Source organism: Rhinatrema bivittatum, chromosome 18, assembly GCF_901001135.1.
Source record: "Rhinatrema bivittatum chromosome 18, aRhiBiv1.1, whole genome shotgun sequence".
Taxonomy (NCBI): Eukaryota; Metazoa; Chordata; class Amphibia; order Gymnophiona; family Rhinatrematidae; genus Rhinatrema; species Rhinatrema bivittatum.
Genome location: NC_042632.1, coordinates 41,034,588 through 41,044,557, shown reverse-complemented (window position 1 = coordinate 41,044,557; position 9,970 = coordinate 41,034,588). Strand labels below are relative to the sequence as shown.

Below are 9,970 nucleotides of genomic sequence, written 5' to 3'. Positions count from 1 at the left end.
GCGTATGTGTGGATGAGCATGTGTGGATGTGGATGAGCGTATGTGGATGTGTGGATGAGCGTATGTGTGGATGAGCATGTGTGGATGTGGATGAGCGTATGGATGAGCATATGTGGATGTGGATGAGCGTATGTGGATGTGTGGATGAGCGTATGTGGATGTGTGGATGAGCGTATGTGGATGTGTGGATGAGCATATGTGGATGAGCGTATGTGGATGAGCATATGTGGATGTGTGGATGAGCATATGTGGATGAGCGTATGTGTGGATGAGCATGTGTGGATGTGGATGAGCGTATGTGGATGAGCATATGTGGATGTGTGGATGAGCATATGTGGATGTGTGGATGAGCATATGTGGATGTGTGGATGAGCATGTGTGGATGTGGATGAGCGTATGTGGATGAGCATATGTGGATGTGTGGATGAGCGTATGTGGATGTGTGGATGAGCGTATGTGTGGATGAGCATATGTGGATGTGTGGATGAGCGTATGTGGATGTGTGGATGAGCGTATGTGTGGATGAGCGTATGTGGATGTGTGGATGAGCGTATGTGTGGATGAGCATGTGTGGATGTGGATGAGCATATGTGGATGTGTGGATGAGCGTATGTGGATGTGTGGATGAGCGTATGTGTGGATGAGCATGTGGATGTGTGGATGAGCGTATGTGGATGTGTGGATGAGCGTATGTGTGGATGAGCATGTGTGGATGTGGATGAGCGTATGTGGATGAGCATATGTGGATGTGTGGATGAGCATATGTGGATGTGTGGATGAGCGTATGTGGATGTGTGGATGAGCGTATGTGTGGATGAGCGTATGTGGATGTGTGGATGAGCGTATGTGTGGATGAGCGTATGTGGATGTGTGGATGAGCGTATGTGTGGATGAGCATGTGTGGATGTGGATGAGCGTATGTGTGGATGAGCGTATGTGTGGATGAGCGTATGTGGATGTGTGGATGAGCGTATGTGGATGTGTGGATGAGCGTATGTGTGGATGAGCGTATGTGGATGTGTGGATGAGCGTATGTGTGGATGAGCATGTGTGGATGTGGATGAGCATATGTGGATGTGTGGATGAGCATATGTGGATGTGTGGATGAGCGTATGTGGATGTGTGGATGAGCGTATGTGTGGATGAGCGTATGTGGATGTGTGGATGAGCGTATGTGTGGATGAGCATGTGTGGATGTGGATGAGCGTATGTGGATGTGTGGATGAGCGTATGTGTGGATGAGCATGTGTGGATGTGGATGAGCGTATGTGGATGTGTGGATGAGCGTATGTGGATGTGTGGATGAGCGTATGTGTGGATGAGCATATGTGGATGTGTGGATGAGCGTATGTGGATGTGTGGATGAGCGTATGTGTGGATGAGCATGTGTGGATGTGGATGAGCGTATGTGGATGAGCATATGTGGATGTGTGGATGAGCATATGTGGATGTGTGGATGAGCGTATGTGATGTGGATGAGCGTATGTGTGGATGAGCGTATGTGGATGTGTGGATGAGCGTATGTGTGGATGAGCGTATGTGGATGTGTGGATGAGCGTATGTGGATGTGTGGATGAGCATGTGTGGATGTGGATGAGCGTATGTGGATGTGTGGATGAGCGTATGTGTGGATGAGCGTATGTGGATGTGTGGATGAGCGTATGTGGATGTGTGGATGAGCGTATGTGTGGATGAGCGTATGTGGATGTGTGGATGAGCGTATGTGTGGATGAGCATGTGGATGTGGATGAGCATATGTGGATGTGTGGATGAGCATATGTGTGTGTGGATGAGCGTATGTGGATGTGTGGATGAGCGTATGTGTGGATGAGCGTATGTGGATGTGTGGATGAGCGTATGTGTGGATGAGCATGTGTGTGGATGTGGATGAGCGTATGTGGATGTGTGGATGAGCGTATGTGTGGATGAGCATGTGTGGATGTGGATGAGCGTATGTGGATGAGCATATGTGGATGTGTGGATGAGCATATGTGGATAAGCGTATGTGGATGTGTGGATGAGCGTATGAGCGTATGTGGATGTGTGGATGAGGATGTGTGGATGAGGATGTGTGGATGTGGATGTCTGGATGAGCATGTGTGGATAAGCGTATGTGGATGTGTGGATGAGCGTATGTGGATGTGTGGATGAGCGTATGTGTGGATGAGGATGTGTGGATGAGGATGTGTGGATGTGGATGTCTGGATGAGCATGTGTGGATAAGCGTATGTGGATGTGTGGATGAGCGTATGTGTGGATGAGGATGTGTGGATGAGGATGTGTGGATGAGGATGTGTGGATGTGGATGTCTGGATGAGCATGTGTGGATAAGCGTATGTGGATGTGTGGATGAGCGTATGAGCGTATGTGGATGTGTGGATGAGCGTATGTGTGGATGAGCATGTGTGGATGTGGATGAGCGTATGTGGATGAGCATATGTGGATGTGTGGATGAGCATATGTGGATGTGTGGATGAGCGTATGTGGATGTGTGGATGAGCGTATGTGGATGTGTGGATGAGCGTATGTGTGGATGAGGATGTGTGGATGAGGATGTGTGGATGAGGATGTGTGGATGTGGATGTCTGGATGAGCATGTGTGGATAAGCGTATGTGGATGTGTGGATGAGCGTATGAGCGTATGTGGATGAGCGTATGAGCGTATGTGGATGTGTGGATGAGCGTATGTGTGGATGTGGATGTCTGGATGAGCATGTGTGGATGAGCGTATGTGGATGTGTGGATGAGGATGTGTGGATGAGGATGTGTGGATGTGGATGAGCGGATGTGGATGAGCGGATGTGGATGAGCGGATGTGGATGTGTGGATGAGCGTGAGACAGATACACACATACACGCAGATACACAGAAATACAGATACAAATAGAATGTTTATGAACAAGCTTTCTTTATTGACAGAAAAACAGACTTGCAGAGTCTGCCCAATGGATTAAGTGAAACGTCTGAACTCCTGCCTGGGACAAAACTCTATATGAAGCCCACATGAAGTTGAGATGCGTTTACACCCATCTGTGAATTCTATTCCTATGGATTCTGGAGTGCACGTTGGATATTTTGATACTGCAAGGGCTGAAGGAGCCTGTGCTAACGACCTGATTATAACTAGACTAACTTGTCTGAGCCGGTGGCACTTTCCATTTTCTCCACATTTCTGAATTTGTCCCAGGAATGAGAGAAGCTCAGGAGCAGTCACATTTCTTGTTTTTAAAAGCCATTAAAATGTGCAATATATGATGCTGGAGACAATAGGAGCGTGAAAGAGACTGTGCAAAACAGAGACAGCAATGTGATCTGGTGCTTTTTTTTCTAAACAGATAGACTTAAACCTTCTCATGTTATCCCAGTATACAGGACAGCTGGAGATCCCGCAGGGCACTTAAACTTGGGATGCAACGTGCTATGGATAATCTCAATGACCGATTGTGCCCATCCGTCATACTGTAAGGTGGAGCTAACTTAAGACAAAAAGGTTAACCTGAGATGTTCAGGGGAACCTCTCATTAAGTTAAGACATTACCGTGTAACATGCTTGACCGTCAGTAATTGTTTACAAAATACGAACAGAGTTAGCGATACCCGAGCGTACGCATCTTGCATGTGACAACTTGAATAATCGAAAGACATTTGGGGAGTTCCTATTGCTGTACAGGAAGAGTCTTCAGTGATGTTTGGGACTTACCTGTAGCTTTACCGGAGCGTGCCCTGAACGGATCCCCGTGAACGGGACAGAGATGTCGCTGCGGGAAACGATCCGAGAGCGATCCTGACGGTTCCTGTGGTACGATCCAGAAAATCGACCAGGGCTCCTTTAGATTGGAGGTCTCTGAAACAGCTCCCGGTTGCTGGTTTTGCATATACAGAGGAGAATGACCTGCAAACAACCGGTGCGAAATCTTCACGCGTGGCATAGCTACACGGTAGTCGTCACGTTCGGTGCTCTTACGATAGTGTTTCCTTCGGCACCTCGACACGTACTCGAAGAATGCGATTCATTGTGCCTTTTTGCTTAGTTTTGTTTATTTAAGAATATATTGCTTTTGTCACTGAGATACTGAAACCAGATACCTGGCGGTTCCCGGGGCACCACACGCCGTACGCTGGATGTCTGGCACGAGCTGCACCGACCGAGGACAGAGCGGTTTGGTTGCACCGAGGGCATGGGTGCGGGTTGGAGATGTTAGTTTCCACACCCGAGATCTTCATAGCCACTGACTCCTAAGCCGAGTTGGAGAAAAGAACGTTCACCGCCTGGGCTGAAGCTGGAATTGCTATTTTGTGCACAGAAAGCTTTTTTTTGCTTATAAATTATGTTTTGCTGTGTGCTAAGCCTTCTCTTTGTCCACATTTTCAAACACATGATGCATTAGTATAGCATTAGCTTTTGCATTAGGAACTCTGCTGAATTTTAGCACACTCACACACAGCTTTTTGTAGAGGCCCATGATGTATTTTTGCTATTTTGGTTTTCATACACATGACATGTTCTAAAAGTGACTTATTCCAGCAGAGGGCTCCATTACTCCAATCGGTACATAGTCTCCCTCGTTTTTTCAAACACCTCAGTTCCCATCTCACCTGCCCATTGCTGGAAGACAAAGTGGACCGCATGCCCTCCTCTTACCCAGCAGCTTGTTAATAAAATACTCATTATTAGAGAGAGTCATTTATTTTATTAAATTAATCCAAATGCCCCCTTCCAATGGAGGGTGATCAAATGTATAGCCTGAATTGCATCCCTTCAAGAAATACAAACCGTGAAAAACAGAAGCATGGTTTCGTTGGCAGGAACGCAATCATTAATGACCTTGGATTTTACAAACTCTATCGGACCCTGCACCGTGAGGCTCGGTGAAAAGTTTTTCTCTAGCTACACGGTCGCGTCACAGCTAGATGAAGTGAGCGCACGATACTCGTGTACACCCTGCCGTCAGACTGTTTTGTGTAGTAGATGTGTAAATACCAAAATTAAACTGTTTTATAGTAAGCACTCCTGTCCAGGACATGTTAGAACAGCAATTCAGGTTAAGCAAATGTGTGCTTAGTTCCTCATTAACCAGGACAGACAGCTCTGGAAAGAGTTTGGAAGATTCCAGATTCAGGTATTTTGAAATTAGTTCAAGTGAAGAGTTGTGGGGCAAGGAGAAAAAAAAACAAACAAAACACACAGGTTTTAGAACAAATAGGCAAAGAAGTGGCTGGAATGAGAGAGGGGGCTGGCTAATCGTTTTCTTAGAACTCACCATTGATTGGCCGCTGCCCTGGTTGTGCGGGATGCGGTAAGTCAGCCCAGGTTTTAACCGCTCACCTCGGAGGATTCTGGGAATTATAGCGCTAAGATAACATATCCCAAAATGGCCTAGAAAGGAGCATAAACATCAAAGCCGGTTGCGTAGCTTAGCCTTCGGGAGGCAGAAACATGAGAGCTTTCAAATGTAACATTTATGGAGGCCACGGACTGTTAGGCAGGTGACCGAGGATGGTGTGTCCGATAGGAGCAGCAACATCTCTCCACCGATCTTACCCAACCTTACAAATGACTCCAACAACTGAAAGACAATGCTTTCATATTTAACAACAAACATTTTATTTTTATTTATTTATGTATTTAAATTCTTTTAATATACCGATGCTCAAGACCATCTTTATTTTCTAGTTTTTATTTTTTTATGCCATTTACCCCAGTTCACAGTCAAGAGTAACATGGTCACCTTGTAAAATAAACATCAAAATTAGTCACAAGGAACATCACTTCATTTCTTTTTGGTTTTTACATATGGAACTGAAAAATGCACACATTGACAAGGCTCTCGGTTTTTTCCAACACTTGTTACCTCTGGCTTCTTTGACAAACAAGTAAAACAGAGTCACCGTCTTCAGGGAAAGCTGCGCTTCGGAAGCTGACGGCGTGTGTATAGCGGCCAGTGGAAGGTTTCCAGCTCTTGGGCTGTGTCGTTCAGTGGTTTCCAGTAAGCGTCAATAAAGATGCACAAGGAATGCTTGGCAACACGGTCAGTGGTGCAGAAGGAGGAATGTAACCAGGCTGCATGCTTTAAGAGCACAGGGTAAGCATGGGGAAAAACATGAAAAAAAAAAAGGTGTACAATATTCTTCCACATAACAGTGTAAACCACCCCTAGCGCGGCGGCCGAATGCGAGTCGTGTCAATCCCGCATTTCAGACTCCCGGGTCACACGGGATTCCGAGAACGGCGGTCCTGCTTTCTGACTTGGCAAAAACCCAGAAGCCTCCCCTTAACGTGTTTGGAAATGGGATATGAACACCCCCAACCCTAGTATTAGCTGAAATTTGTTTTGCTGGCTTGTGAGTGATCCGGCTGATCTAGCATGGGTCTTTCATGTGATTTCACACATTGGGGGGGGGGGGGGGGGGATTTCCCTTTGACACCAAGAATGAAATTCTAACTGGAAAGCTAGTACAGAAAGCAGGGCACACACCCCAAGTCAATTAACTCCCCCCCCCCCCCAAACACATCAGCAATGAAATGTCCACAGTCAGATTCCCTTTTACAACTTTAAAAAAGAAAAAAGGGGGAAAGGAGGTGGAAGCACGGCACAGTCCCACTCCCGAGTGGTTATCTAGACCAAAATGGGTCTGCCATCTACCAGAGAAAGGGGACACCTCTAGGGACCCAGCGACTTCATCGCGGCGAGGCTTAACGTGAAGCAAATCAACCCAGAAAGCCTGCTCTCTGCAGTCAGACACCAGATCAAAACTAAATTAGATAAATAGAAAAAAAAAAACCAAAACAAAACACGGTCACTAAAAAGCGTGTTTCGTGTGGCATAAAAATACACATTCTGCTACAGCTTACAAAATATATTTTTTAAAATATGTCCCATATTTATATTAGCATAAGCCAAGCTGCCTTAAAAAATAAGGTTGTAAGAGACTGCCTTCACTTTTAATAGATATGAAAACGAATTTTAAATCCAGAGCTTCCAAACCATAGAATCTAAGAAAACATGCAAAGGATACTTGAATAGAAGTAGAAAAACCTGCATCACTCACCAGGAAGAACAGATACAAACAGCCCTTAAAAACGTCTAAAATACTGTTTCCTCGCCCCTTCTTCCACCCCCCCCAGTGATCGTAATCTATGGGCCTCATTTACTAAGTCTTCTCCGCCAGAAACACAAGGAGAGGAAAAAAAAACCCCCATAGAAAATCAGGGCCCGTGTGTCTCGTAGAAGAATTATTGCCACACGCGTTAGTCGGTTACCACGTGGGCTTTTCAGCTTTAAACCGCAGCGTCGGCATTAAGACAATTACATTTTCCAGATATCAAAGTACGAGCAGTCAATTGGCTTATATGTATGGGCACGATCTGGCAAGGAAGGGCCTATCAAATAGCCTTGAAGGATTCCAGCTCCACAGAGTTGATGGCAAGCTGAATAAATCCCCCCCCCAATTTCTACAAAAGTCAAGCAGGCCAACAGCTGTTTGTCATCCAGCAGTGTGGAAAAGCAAAAATGTACATCACTCAAAAGGTTCCTAGTACATGTACTACATAACATCACACAATCTGTGTTCCTATCGAGTATATAATACAGTACTCACACATCCAGGAACATGATAATATAGCAGGCACTCGGCATGCCAGGTAACCTTTTATCGGTTGCGGTTCTCCACCGTGAGACTGAACGGTTCTCGGTGCGCACGGAATGACGACCCACGGAGCCACACGCGCGGTAGGATCAGGCGGCGGTCGTCACGTGTGGAGACTGAGCGGAGCAAAATGATTTGCAGGGCCCTCTGCAAATATTTGAAGAAGCACGGTAACATAGGTTTGTCCAAATTATCTGGAATCACAGTAGTCTTTTCAGAAGGCAGCAAAGTTATCTAAAAGCTCTATGAATAGATCACAAATACTTTAGGTTTTTCATCCATGTAAACTCCAGAGTTTTCCATATTATCTAAGAGAATGCTTTTGTCCTCTAGTTGAATGACTTTAGAGTCCGACGTACGGTCCTTATTTTGAATGGCACGTGGCAGGTTCTCCCAGCTCAAGTCCAAATCCTTGAAGGCGTGGAGTAAGAAGACCCCCAAAATGATGATGAGAAACCCACAAACGGTTCCCACGATATCCAGGGCAGACATGGCAAACCATTCTTTGAAGAGTATGATGGAAGTAGTGATGACGACGGTTGTGAAGAAAACATAGTAGATCGGGAATACCAAGGAGGTGTTGAAGACATCTAATGACTTATTGAGGTAGTTCACTTGAGTAGCAACAGAAATGATCAATGTGATGAGGAGAATCCAGGTAAGTGGGTTTTGCACCACAGGCTGATGAGTGAAAAGGCCCTTTATAGCGATACCCAGGCCTTTGACGGAAGACACGGAGAATGCGCCGATCAGGGAGCAGATGGAAATGTAAATCGAGATGTTGCTGTGGCCGTAACAAGGCGACAGGTAGAATATCAGAACCAAGCATGCGATGAAGATGATGGAAGCAAAAACTATAAAACCTGTGGGGAAAAGAAGGAAAACACATCAGAAGGTGGTAATGCAGCCTTCTATATAATACATAAGTTTATCAATAAACAAAAACGGTACAGACGTAAAGAACCGAAAAGTCATTGTCAATCAAATGAAGAGTAAAGAATGTAACGGCCGGTGGGGAAAATAAGGAAACAAAAAGAATAACATGCTTAGAGAAGCAGACGTGCTTTGTCATTACATGTTTTTAACCCGTCGTGGCAGGCCTCGTTTACCCCATACGTGTGCTCTGCGCTTATAGGTCAATGCTTCAAAGTTTAGAAAACAACAGATACGTACTCTACGGCAATCGTGTTTGCACCGCTTAGCCATGGTTTTCAAAATCTAATTTAGCTGCTAATATCCCCGAGAGCGGTTCTACTAGAACTGTCACAACCGTCCTCATCCAGGGAGATCGGATTGGTTCATACCATATAAGGGATGTCGTTTGTGATAACACGGCCCATACTGACAGTTCTGATCTATTAAGAGGAGTGCTGCCCTTTACTAGAGATTTTGGCAGGTCAAAGTACATCAGGCCAAAATCAGGAACCATTGTCTCTTGCCATCTGACAGCCATTCATTAACAGCAGCACCTGCTGCTGCATTGCACTGGGATCTGGGGAGTGCAAAGTTTATTGGTTTCTGGCCGACAACTGTTCTGGTGATGGCTGGGCTATGGGTGAGGGAGGGAGGAACTCAGAGTTGCACAGGAAGGCACATAGTATTGTATTTCTAGCAGAGATTGGTTGTGACTAACTGGTGCCCAAAAGGGAGCAGGAACCTGCCGGGTTAAAAAAAAATTGCTGTCAAACTGCTCCCAGCATTAATGCACCTAACAAATCAGAACAAAAATCAATAAGAGACCTTAATGTGGCATAATTACAACTGTCTGGAGTCAACCGACAGTAGTGGAATTAAACTAACGTTACCAAATATGCTTACTGCACCACACAAACAGGATAACAAGATTCCCATCGAGGAATCTTTGTTGATGCTAGTAATTGCATGATTTCCATCAACTATGTTAATCCTGCGGTAGTCAAGAGTAACAAAGGGATCGGCTAGTAAAGTATCAAAGGGGACAACAGATGAAGGAAATGCTTACGCAATTCCAAAGCCTCACTTTTCACGGGAAACTTTCTTCAAAAGGATAATCTTCTACAAAGTAAACCACCGCTAGAAGACAATTTTGGACAAGGGGGGACAACTCACCTGGCTCTTTTAATTTTGAACACATTTCATCCAAGGTAGTGACCTCCTCTTCCTCGGGAGCGTGGATCACCATCACCGTGCTTCCCAGAATGCTCAGCATGCATCCCAGCTTCCCCAGCAGATTCAGCCGTTCTCCCAGCAGATAGGACGACAGCACGGCACTGTGGCATTGGGTGACGAGACGGAAAACGGACATGAAAAAGGGAACTCGTGATGTCCAAGAAATGTGCAAAAAA

General features: G+C 45.5%; 1 protein-coding gene across 3 annotated transcripts in view; it reads right to left on the bottom strand.

Annotated features, from left to right (window-relative positions):
* Positions 1–5,647: 5,647 nt before the first annotated feature.
* Positions 5,648–9,970, bottom strand: part of NIPAL4 (NIPA like domain containing 4) — a 42,163-nt gene continuing 37,840 nt past the window's right edge. For all 3 annotated transcript variants that reach the window (XM_029583696.1, XM_029583698.1, XM_029583697.1), the window contains exons 5-6: positions 9,735–9,895; positions 5,648–8,509 (exon numbers count right to left, since the gene is read on the bottom strand). In XM_029583696.1, the coding sequence (XP_029439556.1) occupies positions 7,890–8,509; positions 9,735–9,895 (781 nt within the window). In that variant the 3' untranslated portion in view covers positions 5,648–7,889. The remainder of the gene's footprint in view (positions 8,510–9,734; positions 9,896–9,970) is intronic.